This window comes from Lycorma delicatula, chromosome 1 (assembly GCF_047948215.1).
Source record: "Lycorma delicatula isolate Av1 chromosome 1, ASM4794821v1, whole genome shotgun sequence".
In the NCBI taxonomy this organism is placed as follows: Eukaryota; Metazoa; Arthropoda; class Insecta; order Hemiptera; family Fulgoridae; genus Lycorma; species Lycorma delicatula.
Window position 1 is genome coordinate 51,826,511 of NC_134455.1, and position 21,033 is coordinate 51,847,543.

At 31.2% G+C, this 21,033-nt stretch overlaps 1 protein-coding gene across 5 annotated transcripts in view; it reads right to left on the reverse strand.

Moving 5' to 3' along the window:
- Nucleotides 1-1,442: 1,442 nt before the first annotated feature.
- Nucleotides 1,443-21,033, reverse strand: part of LOC142318192 (facilitated trehalose transporter Tret1-like) — an 80,935-nt gene continuing 61,344 nt past the window's right edge. For 3 of the 5 annotated variants that reach the window (XM_075354757.1, XM_075354748.1, XM_075354765.1), the window contains exons 7-9: nt 15,019-15,141; nt 6,109-6,228; nt 1,443-1,756 (exon numbers count right to left, since the gene is read on the reverse strand). In XM_075354757.1, coding sequence (XP_075210872.1) covers nt 1,508-1,756; nt 6,109-6,228; nt 15,019-15,141 — 492 coding nt within the window. In that variant the 3' untranslated portion in view covers nt 1,443-1,507. Of the gene's footprint in view, nt 1,757-6,108; nt 6,229-8,394; nt 8,553-15,018; nt 15,142-21,033 lie in introns of those variants that run through there. The other 2 variants (XM_075354772.1, XM_075354779.1) reach the window with 2 other exon arrangements.

A 21,033-nucleotide genomic window follows, 5' to 3' on the forward strand; every position in this document is an offset into this window, starting at 1 on the left:
TCGCCATTGCGAATGCTCTCTGGAATCTGCAGGTTCCTGCATATCTGTTAAAATTATTATTGTCTTACTTAAGAGACAGGCAATTGACGTATACGGAAGAGAATGGCACGATTGTTAGGACCATTGATTGGGGTGTGCCGCAGGGGTCGGTCCTTGGACCGACCTTATGGAATACGGTATATGATGGAGTCCTTTGAATTTCACTTCCGGAGGACGTTGCTGTGGTCAACTATGCGGATGACATAGTACTCGCAGTCAGGGCTACTACAAAGAAAGGGATTGTGGATACAATTCAGGCTTTGTATAATAGGGTCAGCACTTGGATGGCTGGGATTGGCCTTGAGATGGCCCCTGAAAAGACGGAGATTGTACTTATCATCTCTAAGAAACGACCTCAAATACTGTCGTTGGAACTGGCGGGAAGGAAGGTTGATTCCAGAATGGCCATTAAATACCTTGGCATCTGGATCGATGCCCGATTGAGGTACGAAGTCCATGTTATGGCAAGTTGTGCGAGAGTGGAGAGGACAATGTGTGCGGTTGCCATCTTACTTCCGAACACTTATTTATTTTTTATAATTTAAAACTAAATGAATTACATATGAAGGGTAAATACGAATAGCTAATTTATTTGAAGATTACCTTTCATCCCTGTGAAGTCTGTTTGATACAGGAGGTTGCGTTTTTATTAAAGTACTGTTTAGTTATATTTATTTTTTCTTCACTTTGTCTGAAATAGTACATTTATACTTTTTGATCTCTTGTGAGAGAAGAAATTGCCAAAAATTTAGTTCTTTTGCCAGGTAATGTAGTGGTTAGGTTAGCTTGTTGACTATTAGATTAGGTAGTCTGCAATTCGATTCTTGACAAGGGTCTGGTGTTTTTTTATTAATAATCTCTTCCATCGTATCTACTTTATTAAATCTTTTAAATAAGTGGATTTTTTTAAACATAGATACTCCATTTAAGTTGTTCATTTTTTTTCTTATGTTTTGAGAGTAAAAAACACCATTCTTATGTAATAATACAAGAAACGTAAATACTAAGGACAGTTGTTTTTTGCATATATAATATTATTACATTTTAGTTATTAATAAAAACACAAATAATTATTGATTTCTAATTCACAGGTAATGGCAGTTAATATTTATTATTTCTACATTCAATTTAAATAAAATGATTTATTTCTAATACAAACATCATTAGCAGTTTGTTGTTATGTGATGTACTCGCAACATTTGCTGCAACACTTTTAACTACCATTACACCAAAATACAAAATTTGTGAAAATAAAACAGTGTACTCTTTAAACTATACAATATAGGTTTTATTTTATTATTCTGGTGTCTGTCAAGTGGATATATATTTTAATGAGGAAGATGAGTTGGATGAGATCACAGATGAAAAATGTCTTCACAAAAAACAAACCAGAGACCAGTATATCTAATTCTAGCATTTTATTATCAAAAAGAATACATTCTTAACTTAATTGCACTGAATATTATTATTAATAATTAATTATGTTGGTTTTATTTCGTGAAAAAATATTTTTTATGTTCATTACAGTTATTGTATCTGAATCTTTTCCTTTTGTTTCTGGTATTATAAATACTGTTAGTGTTATAATTCCTATGCATACCAAAATGTAATATATAAAAGCTGGTATTATTTCATAACTGAATACAGCAATATTTCTTATTGTAGCAGTAAGACACATAAACCAAAAGAATGACACAGTTGCTGTGATTGAAACTGCCTAAAAAAAATTTAGAAAAGAGGAATATATTAATTATTTTCATTATAAATATCAACTATTTTTAAGAATGAAAAAACTTCAACTTGCCAAGTCAATAGGATGACAGCGTATGTAATTTATTTTACAGATACTCATAAAATTATTAGATATCAAAGTTATTTTAATAACTTTTAAGATATTTTACTTATTTTTAAAATAAATTTCTGATATCAATCCTGTACAAAACAGTTTTGTTTGGAAATATCTACTTATTTCTAGATTTTCACATTACCTAGTGGAGCTTTTACTTGACTCCTGACATCATTCTTAAGTAATATCCTTCAGGTCAGATATAAGGTTTTTGAGAACCCTTGCCTTATTTTGATAATTGTTTGTCTGATACCTTCAGATATCATTTTATAACATCCAAGAAGAAGACACATAAGAAGACACATAATTTTGTTAAAATTACTGAAGTCTTCTAACTAATCTCTGTCTATCTTTCTTGATTATTTCCTAATGAAGAGATCAGGTAGAAAGTTATGAGTCTTTCTGTTGAAAGGTTTTTATGTGAGCCTTATCTATCTGATGCTTATGGCATCACTAATAAGAAGACACATAAAAGATATCTGAAAAAGTACATCCCAAATAACTCCATCAATAACTCAGTTGAACACACCTGCGTGCATTTCATTTAACACTTAATATGAATTTACATTGTACTGCAAAATTTTTTAATTTTTAACTTTTTTTTTTTGTCTTCAGTCATTTGACTGGTTTGATGCAGCTCTCCAAGATTCCCTATCTAGTGCTAGTCGTTTCATTTCAGTATACCCTCTACATCCTACATTCCTAACAATTTGTTTTACATATTCCAAACGTGGCCTGCCTACACAATTTTTTCCTTCTACCTGTCCTTCCAATATTAAAGCGACTATTCCAAGATGCCTTAGTATGTGGCCTATAAGTCTGTCTCTTCTTTTAACTATATTTTTCCAAATGCTTCTTTCTTCATCTATTTGCCGCAATACCTCTTCATTTGTCACTTTATCCACCCATCTGATTTTTAACATTCTCCTATAGCACCACATTTCAAAAGCTTCTAATCTTTTCTTCTCAGATACTCCGATTGTCCAAGTTTCACTTCCATATAAAGCGACACTCCAAACATATACTTTCAAAAATCTTTTCCTGACATTTAAATTAATTTTTGATGTAAAAAAATTATATTTCTGACTGAAGGCTCGTTTCGCCTGTGTTATTCGGCATTTTATATCGCTCCTGCTTCGTCCATCTTTAGTAATTCTACTTCCCAAATAACAAAATTCTTCTACCTCCATAATCTTTTCTCCTCCTATTTTAACATTCAGTGGTCCATCTTTGTTATTTCTACTACATTTCATTACTTTTGTTTTCTTCTTGTTTATTTTCATGCGATAGTTCTTGCGTAGGACTTCATCTATGCCGTTCATTGTTTCTTCTAAATCCTTTTTATTCTCGACTAGAATTACTATATCATCAGCAAATCGTAGCATCTTTATCTTTTCACCTTGTACTGTTACTCCTAATCTAAATTGTTCTTTAACATCATTAACTGCTAGTTCCATGTAAAGATTAAAAAGTAACGGAGATAGGGAACATCCTTGTCGGACTCCCTTTCTTATTACGGCTTCTTTCTTATGTTCTTCAATTATTACTGTTGCTGTTTGGTTCCTGTACATTTTAGCAATTGTTCTTCTATCTCTGTATTTGAACCCTAACTTTTTTTAAAATGCTGAACATTTTATTCCAGTCTACGTTATCGAATGCCTTTTCTAGGTCAATAAACGCCAAGTATGTTGGTTTGTTTTTCTTTAATCTTCCTTCTACTATTAATCTGAGGCCTAAAATTGCTTCCCTTGTCCCTATACTTTTCCAGAAACCAAATTGGTCTTCTCCTAACACTTCTTCCACTCTCCTCTCAATTCTTCTGTATAGAATTCTAGTTAAGATTTTTGATGCATGACTAGTTAAACTAATTGTTCTGTATTCTTCATGTTTATCTGCCCCTGCTTTCTTTGGTATCATGACTATAACACTTTTTTTGAAGTCTGACGGAAATTCCCCTTTTTCATAAATATTACACACCAGTTTGTATAATCTATCAGTCGCTTCCTCACCTGCACTGCGCAGTAATTCTACAGGTATTCCGTCTATTCCAGGAGCCTTTCTGCCATTTAAATCTTTTAATGCTCTCTTAAATTCAGATCTCAGTATTGTTTCACCCATTTCATCCTCCTCAAATTCCTCTATAACACCATTTTCTAATTCATTTCCTCCGTATAACTCTTCAATATATTCCACCCATCTATCGACTTTACCTTTCGTATTATATATTGGTGTACCATCTTTGTTTAACACATTATTAGATTTTAATTTATGTACCCCAAAATTTTCCTTAACTTTCCTGTATGCTCCGTCTATTTTACCAATGTTCATTTCTCTTTCCACTTCTGAACACTTTTCTTTAATCCACTCTTCTTTCGCCAGTTTGCACTTCCTGTTTATAGCATTTCTTAATTGCCGATAGTTCCTTTTACTTTCTTCATCACTAGCATTCTTATATTTTCTACGTTCATCCATCAGCTGCAATATATCGTCTGAAACCCAAGGTTTTCTACCAGTTCTCTTTATTCCGCCTAAGTTTGCTTCTGCTGATTTAAGAATTTCCTTTTTAACATTCTCCCATTCTTCTTCTACATTTTCTACCTTATCTTTTTTACTCAGACCTCTTGCGATGTCCTCCTCAAAAATCTTCTTTACCTCCTCTTCCTCAAGCTTCTCTAAATTCCACCGATTCATCTGACACCTTTTCTTCAGGTTTTTAAACCCCAATCTACATTTCATTATCACCAAATTATGGTCGCTATCAATCTGCTCCAGGGTAAGTTTTGCAGTCAACGAGTTGATTTCTAAATCTTTGCTTAACCATGATATAATCTATCTGATACCTTGCAGTATCGCCTGGCTTTTTCCAAGTGTATATTCTTCTATTATGATTTTTAAATTGGGTGTTGGCAATTACTAAATTATACTTTGTGCAAAACTCTATAAGTCGGTCCCCTCTTTCATTCCTTTAGCCCAGCCCATATTCACCCACTATATTTCCTTCCTTGCCTTTTCCAATGCTTGCATTCCAATCTCCAACTATTATTAAATTTTCATCTCCTTTTACGTGTTTAATTGCTTCATCAATCTCTTCGTATACACACTCTACCTCATCATCATCATTGGCGCTTGTAGGCATATAGACGTTAACAATCGTTGTCGGTTTAGGTTTTGATTTTATCCTTATTACAATGATCTATCGCTATGCGTTTTGAAATACTCTACTCTCTTCCCTATCTTCTTGTTCATTATGAAATCTTTTAACATCATTGTCATATTTATTACTTCATTAATAGAAAGAATATATTCAGATGTTCAAATGGTATTTTACCCAGTCTGATATAAAAAAGGAAAACGTAATAAAACGGGTCATTTAATGCAAGAACCATAGGTCAAGCATATTAATTGAAGCTATTTGCAGAGTACATGTTTATAAAATTTGTAAATCCTTTCCCCTATTATCATTTTTCCATCATCTAATCATTATTATTTCCTAATTGGGTTTCCATCTGTCTGCTACTTGATAACTACTTCTCCATTTCACCCCTTATTCAATATAAATTGTTTCCTTCTCTTAGTTCTTTCCATTCTCCATGCATTCATTCTGTTTCTACTAGTCCGCAAATCCAGTTTTCTCTTTTTCTTCAATTCATCTATATTTGATACTTTTCCAAATGTTGTTTGAACAATCAGTATTCCTAATACTGATTGTTCAAATGTTTTTGAATGATTGTTTCATTTCCATTTTTTACTGCCTTTTGTGTTTCATTTTTGAAAGCACATTGTTTATCTATTACTAGCTTCACTATCACCTTACTAGCCACCCATCACTTTACAAAGTTCCTGAAGATCATTCTCAGGTATCAAACCAGTCCAGGGCCACTCCAAGTCCCCTAATAACTTTACAGGTAGCCTTGTCCATCTGTAATTATGACAAACAAGGAGTTGGACTTTCATAAACTTTATATCAGATTAAATGATAACGAGGTAAATTTGTAAATATTTTAGAGTGAATATATTTACTATATTAACTATGACAAACAAATGACAAATATTAACTCAGAAAATTTTCAATTACAGCTCGTGCAAGCCAAAACAGTTTACGTAGGAAAATGAATGAAATTATTTTATTTCAAGTGAAAGGTTTTCATATACTTTTATCATTTTCTCAAATATTACTTATTAAATGTTAATTTTTACTAAATGCTATTGTGAAATGTACTTACTTTATGCTGATGAGGAACTAACTCATTCATAATTACCCAAGGTACAGGACCAACACCAAATGAAAATGAACCAATATAAAAAGTAATGAAGGATATTTCTACTGTTTTTGAAGTTACACCCTAAAATAAAATAATAATATCTAGAATTAGTAATATTTAAACTCTAGTATGATTTAGTCTTTCATTTATTATTTTTTTTAAGAAGTCGTTGAATTTAATGTCAATTTTGAACTTTGGCTACACATCTTCTAGAATGTTTTGGTCTCAGATTTAAACATTCATGTATCTAAATACTCAAACAAATAGACCTCCCAATAAAGATAAAGTTATTTCCTACATTTAAGATTGTAATATTTTAAATAAGTTCTTTCACAATGAATCAACTTTCATGACACTGCAAAGTAAATTACAGTAAGTAGTACTTCAGAAGTATATGGTTGGTGAAAGCGGTTGACAATGTTACGTAATATTGAAATTCATCCTACTAACGTGGTTGGAATCAATTGTATGACTGAAAAGGCGTATAGTGTTCTTATGTTGTAAAACCTTACAGTTCATTGTACTATTGTCATTCATTTTCAGCCAGTACTGTTTATAATAAGGTATAATGACATAAAAAATAACCTTTACTGACATAAAAAATAACGTTATTCAACGTACTAGCTGCAGAGGGCGTGCCTAGGGCACGCCTTCGCAGTTAGGCCCTTCGGGCGGGTTGCCCTGGCGGGCGGCGTCTCGGAATGAGATTAGGTATTAATAATTAATTACCTCTTGTGTAAAAATACTCTCTTTTGAATGATGAAAATTGATATAACGAAAGTTAAATTAGAAATTTAACTCTAGAAATTGATACTAACGAATCAGAATTTTCCACTAGTGATTGATACATTCCGGTGCCTACTTTTTTGTTATAGTTCATTATTTTATGAAGAAAAAATCACATAAATAAATAAAAACTCCACTCTTAAATTAAATGCACTAAAAGGTAAAAAATAATATTAGGACGGTATCTCAGAATGGATTTGACAATAAGCTTTGTTTGATGATGTTATGTAAGATTATGTGAAAGTCATAACTTCAAATTAAGAATTTGATTTTTTTGCCAATGTTTACTTATGCGTGTTTACACTCCACTCAGGCCATTCATCACGCAGAAGAAAAAAACTGGCAAAAACATCTAATTTTTAATTTGAAGCTATGATTTCCACATAATCTTACATATCATTATCAAATCTTGTTGTCAAATACATTCTCAGATACCGTCCTAAAATTATTTTTTTACTCTTAGTGTGTGTAATTTAAAAGTGATGTTTTAACATTTTTTTACATATTTCTTATGTTCTACTTTTTAGTCTTCATAAGTTTATACTTTACATCTGCGCTGGCACACAGGTTTGAGCATATTTAGCGAAAGATCGGATGGTTTTACGGTGGATGAATGCAATCAAAACATAGGGCTAAACGATTTAATTTCCGGTCGATCAAAGGTGTACCCAATGCTTTAAACAGTTAGCGCTCGACCTGCTGATATTTACGCCAATTGAATCGTGAAAATCAGACGAAAGGTTGCCGAGATATTACGGAGGCACCCCATTGCACCCCCTCACCAATTTCCGAACAGCGCTCTGAGGGCACTTGAAAATATTACCATCCAATGGGTACCACTGGGAGCAGTTGGTGTATCGTCGAGGGAGGTCGATAGAAGTTTTTAGGTGGTTTAAAGCATTTTCAGATGGCCAGGAATCACTTACGTCCTAAAAAAGCAAAAATGGGCGAATCAAAAATCAAAACCATGCTAATTTGTTTTTTTTATAGTAATGGCATTGTCCATAAGGAATTGTTTTTGTCTACAGTACACACTATAAATCAGTATGTTTACCTGAGAAATTCTTGAAAAACTGTGGAAAAGAGTTGCCTGTGTGAAACCAGCCATCAAAGACAACTGGATGCTGCATTATGATAATGCACTTTGTCAGACTATACTATCAATTAATAAGTTTTTGGCAAAGAAAAACATTACTGTAGTTCCTCCATTTCCTTATTCACCTGACTTGAGTTGCCGCGACTTTTTCCTGTTCCTGACTTTATAAAAACACCTCAAAGGATACTATTTTGGAACAGTAGAAAACAAAAAAAAAGTAACTGACCATCTGAAAGATATTCCGGTTTCTGAGTTCCAACACTGCTATGAAGAGTGGGCAAACCATTTGAAGCGTTGCGTGGCTTACCAAGGGAACTATTTTGAAGATGATAGAGTCCATGTATAATTGTATTGTAAATAAAAAGTTTTTCTGAACCTATCTCATAATTTTATTAACAGACCTCTTAGTTCAGAACTTATGACAAATATATGTTTTTTCTAATTCTTTTTATGCAATTTTGGCCTTTATTATAGTTTTCTTCTGTAGCTGTACACCCAGTTTTGATTTATATTCTTTAGGTAACTGAAAACAATAAATGCATGAGTTGATTCTCTGAATATTATGAACTTACACTACAAAATAGATTTTCTGAAGCTTTTTTTACATCTCTTGAATCTGTTATTATAAATTCTGTTGTTATTATTATAAATCCTTCCTTCAGTTTTTGAACATAATCCTTCCTTCCAATTTTACCACTGGTAAATGTTTTTCACATTTACCCCTGGTTGGTGTTCAATATTTGTAATTAATGACTTCAATGTAATTCTTTCTTTTCAGATAGATATTACATGATAATTGATCATTTTGCAAGAACTGTACAGAAAATAATATCTTATTTTTAACAAATAAGGCTCAGCTACTCATGTAATTTTATTTTCCAATCTGGAGGTTAATGACTTACATCTTGCATGTTTACATATTGAATTAGAACATTTTTATTATAAGATTATACACTTTTTTTATATACCTGCAGAACAGAACATTACCTATTTTCTAATTCTTTAGATCCCTAATTTGTTTGAACTTATTTTTTGAGTGGTAATGGTATTTTAAACTTGGAAGTTTATTCTCTATGTATACTACATGCAGCATGATGATATGTGCTCCTCTTATTCCAGAAATAATGATACAGTTCATTATCTAATAGAGGATTGTTATCCATACAGGAAGATAAAAAAAACAAACTTAAAATTAACATATCATCTTGCAAATACCTTACCCAATTTAGGAGTAATAACAATAGGAGTCATGCTATTTTTATGAGGAAAAAAGTTTATCAATTGAATAAATTTACTATCTGTTTGGGCTTAATAATCTGTTAAGTGGTTTTCATTTTAATGTTTCTTTACTCCATTTTAGAAATTTTTAAATTAATTTAAAAATATGATATATTTGATTTACTTTAGAGTTATCCTGTTGTAAACAAACCAAGTGACATATTAGTAGACTGTGCCAAAGTTATGCATACAAAATAAATAACAGTAAATAATATAAGAATGAATGTATTATAAATACTGGTGAGGACTAAAAAATTGAGTTACCCAGTACATTACTGCACTAACACAATTGCCACGCTGCAGTAAAATCTCACTACTACAAATAACAGGTAGGATAGCTCTTACACTGAACACAGTATATTTTATTATTTTAGACTTTTAATTCTAGACAATGTTCCTATGGACAGTTGACTAGAATTATAATTTTTCTCCTAAAAAATCTACAACCTGAGATTTATATTATAGAAATGTTATTTAAGTTATTTATTTCATCAATTGGTGACAGCATGTTGGAAATGAGAAATTAACACCAGTGGACTTAAAAATATTAAAAGAAATTAATGATTTGGTTTCAAAATTACAAATAAACTGTAATTCTAGTTGATCATTTTGAAATTGATAATGCAGAATGTTATGCGTCGATTTAGCCTTGAAATTCCTATGTGGACCTAAATTCCTCATTAAATTTAAATGAGCTATCCTGTTTTATTTACATATTTTATGGTTTATAAAAAAATAATAAATTTTATGTTGCTCATTAATTTGGATAAAACTTTATATTTACTTTTAGAAGTTTAGATTTCAAGAATTTTTTAATTATCTGTGTTATAAATTTACTTCAAGTTTAATTAATCTATTTTTGTTACTTTTGTGAAATTTTAAACTTAGTTAAAAATGTTATGTTTATTTCAAATTCATAGATGAACATAAAAATGTAATTTAAATTTTTTATACAGGTGTCCAACAAAGGAATGGAAAAAGTTTCAGGAACTGCTCTACTGGCAAAACTAGTGAAAAATGTTCATTTAAACATAGGTCTGGAAATGCTTTGTTTTTGAGTTACGGCTAGTGAAAGTTTCACTTGGATTTCAGCTCTTCTAATGAAAGAAACATTACTGTAGTTTTTGGGACCAAAATTAAGAAGTAAAGATGGTGGTCTCTATGTAATTTGAGCTTGGAAAGGGATAAAACATGTCCCAGAACTGTAACTAATAGTTTTTAAGATATTCGATGTAAAACATAAAATTTGGTGTTGAAAAACAGGATGTTTAGGTTTGTTTAGGTTTGTAGTACATTAGCTTTGTTAAATTACTAATAAATGTGGAAGATTTAGTAACAAAACTTGTAGAGAATTTAATTCTGAGAAAATTAATGTAAATACAATCAATAAAAAGTAAATAAAGACTTTTAAAAATGGGTTTTTTATTGAAGCAAAATAGAAGAAAAATAGATAGAAAATCATATTCTTTGTGTACGTAATAAACATGGCTCTTAATATAGCAAAAAAAAAAAAATTAAATTTATGAAATGATAACAGAATAACAAATCTCAGTTACAATAATTATTTGAAATTCCCTCAACAATGCTCACAGCACTCTGCTCAACGTAAAATATTTCCAGTGATTCAATAGCATTTCCCATTTTAATGAGTAACTCTTCCTCAGCATTAACTTTTTTACATGGTATACTATTGTTCTCATATGACCAAAATGAATCAATCAAGTGGTGTTAAGCAGGTGATCATGGTGTCAAATTGATTGGTCCATCCAGTTTAAGAAATTAGCATTCAAGTGATTTCTAGCTACTAAAGAAAAACCCAGATGAAACTTTCACTAGCCATAACTCGAAAACAAAGCGTTTCCAGACCTATGTTTATATGAACTTTTTTCACTATTTTCACCAGTAGAACATGTGCAGAAAGTTTCTCCATTTCTTTAGGGGATACCTGTATATAAATAAAAAATAATTAAAAAATTAACTTTCTAAATACTTAGAATGTGCATCTAGATTAACTTTTATCTCATTAACATTTACTCTCATTAAACAAAATTATAAAATAAAAGAAGAGTTGTAATAAACAGGAAGTTAAAATACCAGTTATCAGTTTATTTAAATTATCATTAATGTAATTTAAAATTATTAATAATTACTGTGGGTAACATCCAAATCTTGTTCTTATTTAGTTAAGAAATCCTAAAAAGCTTTTCACTATAGCTTATTGAAATTTCTTGTCTTAACAAAATTTATTTAACATAACTGAATTATCTTCCATTAAATAAATGTAATTATTTAAAATCTGACTGGGATAGTTTACCAACTGATATGATATGTTACAGACCAGCCAACTAATCCAGGTAGATTAGGGTCCAGTCTGAATGAATGTGTAATCATTTCAATAGAGGATACTTCTACTAATGTTATTTTCAGGCAAATGTGAGTGAAGATCATAGTTCAGAATAAGTCGATGACCTTGTTCTTTTCTTTACTGTTATAATGTAAATTACAATTTTAATCTGTAGCAGATTTCATATTTCTCCATTAAATTCATTTGACAGATTGTTAACAAATGTTTTGTTATTGTTTCACAATAATGCTAATTAGAAATGATTTTGGAATAGTAAATGTTTAAGAGAGGTCAAGTGTTCTATATAAAATCATATACATATATAAAGAAATATTTGTACCGCACATAGTTTCTAAAAAGTATTAAAAAAATTATCTTGATTCAGTATGGTCGTAATTGAATAAGTGCAATCATAAATAAAAAGCAGTGGCTTTTATATGTGGTTGCCTATAAAATCATTCTGACTATTATTATATCTGATTATTTTCATAATTCTTTGCACAGCACTTAATTATCATCACAGTGAAACTGTTTCTACCAAGATTGAAAATATTTTTATTGATTTTAGTTAGTCTAAAGTTTAGTTGAAGAAATTTGTTAGTTTGTAACTGTGAATGCTTGAATGCTCTTTTGAATTTTTACAATTGTATTCTTCACATCATTAAGTTTTTGAGATTGTTATTACTTCTATTAATTTCTAAATATTAAATAGAATGTTTTCTTCTGCCATCCCTTTATTATTTTGTATATTTGTTTTTATCATCTATCTATTCTAAGTTTTACTTATGGCATATTTCTCATTTCTGTTATTATACTGGTCTACAAGAGTTCTGTTTGCAGATATTTTTTGCTTATTGTTGTGTATTTTTTGATACTGAATACAAATATTACCTCTAAATTTGTCTTCAGGCTTATTTTTTTTTTGTTGTAATTGTCAGTAGTAAAAAATTGAAATTGTTAAAACAATCTATTTTCTCCATTAAGATTAAGCGGTTGTAACATTTGTTGTGAGTAAATGTTTATATTAATAATGAAATATGAATGTCTAAAGACATTTTTAAATGGCTCAAGAGTGAAACTATTCAGAAATGATCAGTATAAGATTTAATTAATTTAATAACCTTTATTAACATCAAAATTGATAGTCATTCTATTACTATTTTTGCTATGGAATAACCAAATTGAAGATTCGGTTTCATTCTATTATCATCAGAAATTTTGTCGTTTGTTTTATTCCTATTTTATCTCATACAAATGCGAATTTTTTTTGTTTTTTTATGAATTAGTAATTTATATAAAAAGCCTCATAGTTGTATAATCTATATATGTAATCTAATATGAACTCTATTTTGGGTGAAAATAAATCAGGACAAGTCTTGTCTCTTCATATCTGTGCGACTTTATATGTAACTCGCTAACTCGGATGCCAACGCCGTTTGTTGTTTCTATGGTATGAAAAGAAGACCAGTTGACAGACTGTTTGTTATATTTGTATCTCAAAAATCACAATCGTCATAAGTAAATTCAAGAAATCTGTTGCATATTCTAGTCTTTCTTCAGCCAGAAGACTTTTTCCATACAATGAAGAATTATCTGTTCCACTTCCACCAGAAACATGGAGTTTAAAGGAAAATGTTGAAGATGATTGGCTATGGTGATTTAGAAAGTAATGAAGAAGAAGAAGAGGATCCAAATTTTAAGGTAAGAGCCCTGAACCTCACAAAATTATTCAAGCAGAACTTATTGATCTGGTTTGTGATTTTGTTTAAAGTGCAGTCAGAGTTACTGTCATTTAAGTTAAAAGGCTGGAACCTCTTTAAAAGTGGCATTAAAATATGTATTTTCCACGATTCAGTTTCGGCACCTGTTATCTTTACAAGATAATGTAATGTATGGCAATAACATAAATTCTTTATTGGATTTACTAAGCAGTATCACAATCCTGCAGAATGAAAGCTGTTTATAGATTCCTCTGAAATGAGTTTGAAAGCCCTCCTTCATAGTGCAAATGAGAAACCATCAATTTATCTTCCGTAGGCAGCACAAATGAAGAAGATGTATGACAATATGACATTTTTATCGACAGTGGTACATTATGAACAGTGTTTTGTTGGCTATATGTGTAGATGTAAAGGTAATAGTAATAGTCATTGTTTTAGGACTAGAGCGTGATTATACAAAGTACTGTTGTTTCTTATGCGAGTAGAACAGTAGAAGAAGGGAAAAATTACATTAAAAAAGACTATAGAGAGATGCACTCATAGCCGGGCAGAAAAAGTTATTTGTCAAGCTCTTGTGAATCTGAAGAGTGTGTTCTTTGACCGCTACGCATAAAATTTGGTTTGATGAAAATGTTTGTCAAAGCAATAGATCATAACGGGCAAGGTTTCTCATACCTTAGGAGTGAGTTTCCCAATATTAGCGAGGCAAAAATAAAGATGGGATATTTTTGTACCAAAGATAATAAGCGAATGAACGGATTTAGACTTTGACAGGAATTTGAATGAATTTGAGAAAGCAGCACGGGTATCATTTCAAATTATTGTTAAATCATTCCTGACAAAAAGAAGGCTGAGAACTATATAGAATCGGTGAGTGAACTTCTTGAAAATTAATGTGCTTGGTGGCAATATTATATTCATATTTAAACATTTTTCTAGTTAACATTGGTGATGTAAGTGATGAGGAGCATAGTAAATATTTTCACCAGAATATATCAATGATGGAAACATGCTGTCTAGGAAAATAGAGCCAAAATATGCTTGCTGATTACTAAGACTGAAAATGGACATTCCAAAAACTGAATTCTGGAGAAAAATAAAGAAAAGTAGATATTAGGTAAGATAATATCAAACTATATATCATACTGTAGGATATGTAGATCTTAAAAAGTCAGGTTATATACTTATATCATACTATAGGATATGTAGATCCTTAAGTCTGGTTTTCTTTTAATCCATTTTATTAAAAAAAAAACCTGTCCTCTACTAAATTTTGGTTTGCAAATTTAAGATTAGTATAAAAAACACCAAAAGACATACCTTATTGAATGCATGTAACAAAGAAAATATTTTTTTTTTATCCTGTGTTGTTATTTTGTAGTTGTTTTTGTGATTTACCTATATTTATTTATATGTAAAATTCTAAATTTTCAGTTGATTTTTCACTTCTGTTCCATTTAAAAGTAGGTATTTTGTGATTAAATATAAATAAAAAAATAGCCTGGTCCCATTAGAATAAAAAAGTTAAATTGCATCATTTATGTTTTTTTATCTTGTATTACGTGCTGGCAATCATGCATATGGTGTTATATATTTATGTTTACTGCTATGCTGTAACTTGAAGTAGATGTACCAAAATAACTTACAAAGATAGATTCTAACAATACAAATGAGGAAATACAGATAGCCATGAGTGATGCAGAAATTATCAATAGTAAACGTCTTCCTAATCGATCAATAAAGAATGCTGCTCCAGCAATGCCAATCATCTGAAATTAATAAAAAAATTGCTATATTATAAAAGTATATACAAATCAACTTCTTAAGTGTTCAAAACAAGATTTTTCATAAACTAACATTGTTTCTATATGTTCTCAACAACATTACTTGTAATACTTAATGGTTCTTATTTTAGAAGATTAACAATAGTTAATTTCTTTTTAAAAAAAAGGTTGTACTCTCTCTATTAAAAATAAAAAATATCAAAGCATGCAAGTGGTAAGATATGGGAGCAGCCTAAACTCATGTTTCTGAACACATATAATGTGACTGAAGTCATATACCAAATTACTTAAAAACAGTTTATTTTTTGTGTGCTTTAAGCATTCCAAACAAAAATTCAAGGCTCGTGAAACAGTTTCAGAAAATAAAAGAAATTATTATTTAAATCATAGAAATGTAAAATAAACTATAAAATAAATACAGTAATACTAAATTATAATTTTTTTTCATCAGAATATTGACAACAATAAATTATTCAAAAAAAAAGTCAAAACTCCTTTTTTTATTTTTACACATAATTATCATAGATGTTTGTAAATCTCCTATTGGCAAAAGTAAGCTTTTACTTTATTTAAGCTTTATGTATCACTTAATTCTCATAGTAAAACAATGTGCTTTAATTACAGGGTGTGCAATATAAAACCGAACCCATAATGAAAATGCCACCCAACACTATTTATAAAAGACTACTAGATGCTAGTTGTGTTCTCACACAACTAGCATGACTATGGATGTATAAGTTACTACTGATTGTTGTTGTCGTTTGTCAGGTGGTTAACACGTCAGTGAAGTATATGTTTCGTTGCAGTGCTGTTTTGTGAGTGCAGTTGTGTAGCTATAATTGGGCTATATATAGCCTAACTATAGCAGTAGTTGAGGCCTATATTCGCTCTCCACAGGCCATTGCCGATATTGAAAGTATCAAGTCGGTATTGAAAGTATTTTTTTGCCGATCCAAAAAAAATCACTATGCAAGTTATCCCAAAAATCTGGTGTTAAATATACATTAAATACACATCTTAACCTAAAATTCTTCTTGAATTAAAATTGAAACCATACTGAGTTAACCGTACTGAAGGAGACAGACAACGAGCTGTTGGCAGAGGACGGTATGTCCTCCATGTTTCCCAGAGTTATCTACTTGTGAGTTTTTCCTTTGGGGCTACTTAAAGGAGAGAGTTTGTACATCTAATCCCCATAATATTGATGAACTGAAGGTGAACATTCAATCAACGCAATTGACAACAATGTTTCAGACGACTTTCAATATGATCAGTCGAGTGCAAAAGTGCATTGATGCCCAGGGTGGTCATTTTGATCATCTTTTTTAACAATAAGGTAAATAAATGCAATATTTAAATTACGTGTTATGTTTTTGTTATTTAATTTATCCATATCATTCATAAAATTTCATTCCAACATAACCTACTGATTCTGCAGTGGTTACGTTACGGGTTTTGGTTTTATGTTGCTCACTCTGTACTACAGTCACCATCATATATATATATATATATATATATATATATAAATAGTTGGAGATGCTATCACTGTCTTCAAAACACCCTTATTTTATGGGTGTATATATAAATATATAATATTATGTGAAATATTAACCACAAACACAGTAACTAGATAAGTTAAACCTACCATATTAATTTCCAAGAATAAATTTTTGCAGCATCCCACATTTTCAGTTTGTATTGAATTATAAAATTACATTATAATACAATTCTTTTAAAAAGATTGTTTAATTTTATTTTAGATTGTTTTTGTTTTGAAATTTTTCAGTACTTGTTTTAAGAATACATATGCAAATTTTGCTGTTCAGTACTGGAATATGCCAAGTATTAAATTGTAATTTTATTATGTTTTTAATTAAATCATCATCTTCGAATGTGATCTGGTAGTTCATCATTTTATATTTCTGTTTATATTTTTGAATGTAATATTTATCGAGTATATTCATTTTTTTATCTTTATTACACACACTTCTAAAGTCTCTAAATTATTTTTACAATTGGTAATATTATTTGTATTCTAATAAACTACATTACATATACCTTTTTTGTTTTTGTATGCTGTCTAATGTTCTGTAAATCTTTTTTAAATTATGTATTATTTTTACCTATATAAATGTATTACATTCATTGCACATAATTGTGTATGTTCCTCTTAATTACTCTATATCATATTTATTATTGTTATTTTTTAAATATTCTATAATGTGATTATTTGGTTTATATGCTCTTTTTATAAATATTTTTATCATATGCATTAATAGTTTTTTCTATTTTTTTATTTGTGTAATTGTGTTTAGGTATAAACTATTATTAATCTCTGCATTATTTTTTTTTTGTTTTATTTTAATATAATTAATTACCTTGGTATTTTCTATTCTGATTTTTGTCATTTATTTCTACAATTTCATCATCAAAACCATTAGTTATTTCATTTGTTTTATTTCATGTATTTCTTTTATGAGTTTATTTTTGTTTTATTTATTTATTTATTTATTGAGTAGCTCTTAAAATAAGGTATTTATATGTATTAATCTTTTGTGACCACAACTAGTTAGAATTTAAATTTATTGTAATATTATTTTTTGTGGGTTTTCTATAAATTGATGTTTCTATTATGTTGCTTTTGTTTATTTTGATTTCAGTATCAAAAATATGTATTTTTCTGTTATTTTCAACTCCATATGTAAATTTAAAATTCTTATTGCAATTATTAAATTTATTTAAAATGTCAAATGTCCATTATTTATGGTTGGGTTATATTTGATTAAAATATCATTTACAAATCTTATCCACAATATTTGGTGTCTTTTTAATATGCCATGAACTATATTATTTTCAAATTCTTGTATAAATATTTAAGAGATATTAGCAGATATAAGTGATCGCAATTGTAATTCTTCTGTTTGTGAGTAACAATAAATTATTCTTACATTCAAAACAATTTTGAAAACAAATTTTTCTTATAATAGTGATTAATGATGCCTGGTGTATTCTGGAGTTTCATTTAATATATTTTTTATTATTTCTATTGATTTATCTTTGGGTGTATTTGGAGTACATTTTAGTGATTATCATAAACTAATCATTTTTGTGTTATAATTAACTTAATAGAATTTAATTTATTTTTACTTTGTAACCATTTTTTAAGTTGTTTGTGGGTAAGATTCAATTTTATTCTAAGTATTTTAGCCATGAAACATGGAGGTGCTGTTTTATTAACACAGTGGTCAATATGTTAATATTAATATATGAGATCTGTAAATAAAGTATTGATAATGGTTCAGAAAAACACTTTATTTACAGTCCAATTATAGATGGACTCTATCACCTTCAAAATAGTTCCCTTGGGAAGCCACGCAACGTTTCAAACAGTTTTCCCACTCTTCATAGCAGTGTTGGAGTTCAGAAACCGAATCCTTCAGATAGTCAGTTACCTTTTTTTTTAATGTTTTCTACTGTTCCAGAATGGGGTGTCCTTTTAGGTGTTTTTTCAAAGTCAGGAACAGGAAAAAGACACAGGGACTCGTCAGGTGAATAAGGTGTTGAGGAACTACAGGAATGTTTTTCTTTTCCAAAAACTCATTAATTTTTTTTTTTTGTTGTCTGTGGGCGAAAAACGCCTGGGCGTTATCATTGCCCGGTAGATATTAGTAAAAGGGTAAAATAACTCCGAAATAATAAATTATACAAGGTGTAAACGTAACATTAATCATATAATAAAAATTTAGTAAAACAAGCCAAGAAGGCAAAATAAAAATTCAAAACCAATACCATAGACAAAGTTGATAAAATATAAAAGTTAAAATAACATATTAAAGAAAGCATATAACTTACCTAACTCCGATGGGTTGTGCAAAAATCCCCTCCCCGAATAATAAAATTAAATACGTAGAACCAAAAACCAAATTGAAAATAAAGGTTAAAATTAAAAAAAAAAAATACTCTCCTTACAGAAAAACATATATGAGCATATTAAATCATTTGCAGTAACCCGGTACTATGCAAAAAGAGAAACACCTGTTCCAAAACCCCGCTATCGTTGCACAAGATATCACGGATGTTTCTGGGTATATTACACTGACGACGCAACGCCGCATAACATACGCAGTCCACGAGAATGTGGTGCACAGTCATGCGGCAGTTGCATCGTGTGCACAGGGGTGGGTGGGTCTTCTCCTGACATTAGGTATTCATGTGTGACCCTTGTATGTCCCAACCGTAACCGGCAGAGGACCACTTCCTCACGACGAAAGTTTCTGCAAGAAGAGCCCCATGGCAACACTGAATCCTTAATCCGTCGGAGTTTATTACTGACGGTAGTCGTCCAGTCACTTTGCCACCTCGCTCGCAGTGATTGTTTTATATGATTGATAAAATCAAAGGTAGCAACTCGGGTGGTGAAAGGAGGCTGAATACACGCTTCCTTGGCAGCAGAATCTGCTATTTCGTTACCTAGAATTCCAACGTGGTTAGGGATCCGGCAAAAACCTACCTCCTTGTTGCGTTTACCTAACTCAGCGATTTTATCATAAATGTCAATGATGACAGGATGTCTGGAATAAAGGTTTTCCAACGCCTGGAGAGCACTGCACAAGTCACTGCAAATAAGAATGCTCCTACATTTAGGGCCAACGATACTTAGAGCCCTATCCACAGCGAGTAGTTCTGCGGTGAACACACTCGTAACACCGGGTAGGCCAAACAGATAAGTCTGTTCATTGACAACAAAAGCACAACCAACATTACCGTCATGCTTCGACCTATCAGTGTATACCACCACGCCTGGGTTCGACTTGGCAAGGAGAAACTGAAACATCTGCCGGAAAACAATAGGTGGCGTGGAACGTTTATCGTACGTTGTAAGATCAAACGTAAAATTTACATGGTTTATTCTCCAGGGGGGGGGGGGGTTCGAGCACGGATGTGATGGAAAGAACGAGGGAGTGTCAACACTCATACGCTGCAGCAGACGTCGTGTACGGACACCCACAGGCGCAGTACAACGTGGACGGTCCTCATACTTCCTCAAATTAGGATTCTTAAGAACTGGGTCGAGAGCTGGGTGATGCGGCTGCCCGCTGAGACGGGCAAAATAAGACAACAAAAGCTGGTCTCGTCTTTCCCAAAGTGATGGCTCGCCACTGTCTACAAGTAAGCTTGTGATAAGGCTCGATCTAAACGCACCTGTGGCAAGCCGAAGCAAAGCATGATGCACACCGTCCAGCATTTTAAGTACTGTTTGACGAGCTGAAGAATAGGCGACACAACCATAACCCAAACGGGAATGAACAAGGGAGTAGTAAAAACGTAACATACATGACCGAACGGCCCCCCAGTTGGTGTTACTAAGGACCCACATCATATCTAAAAGTTTTAAACATTTTGTCCTCAATTCCTTATATGTTCGATCCAGGTAAGACGGCTATCAAAACCAAAACTAGAAAGTTAACGTAAGGAGAGACAGGAATAAGCTCCCTGCCCAGAAAAACCCGCGGATTAGAAGGGTTCCGTAGCCGAGAAAAGACTACACATTTCGTCTTGTCGGTCGAAAATGTGAAACCAGTAGTTCTTGACCACGCCTCAAGGCGAAATATAGTGTTCTGTATCAGTCTCTCCGCAGTGGGTGTAGAGCGGCTCACAACGTAAATAACAAAATCATCAACGAAAAGAGAACAAGAGACATGAGCCTGTACACAATTGGTAATGCTGCTTATGGCCACAGAAAACAAGGTGGCACTTAATACACTACCTTGAGGCACACCATTTTCCGAGACGACACTGTCTGAAAGCGAATCGTCTACACGAACACGAAACGTTCGGTGATTTAAGAACCCCCGGATAAAAGCAAGCATATTGCCA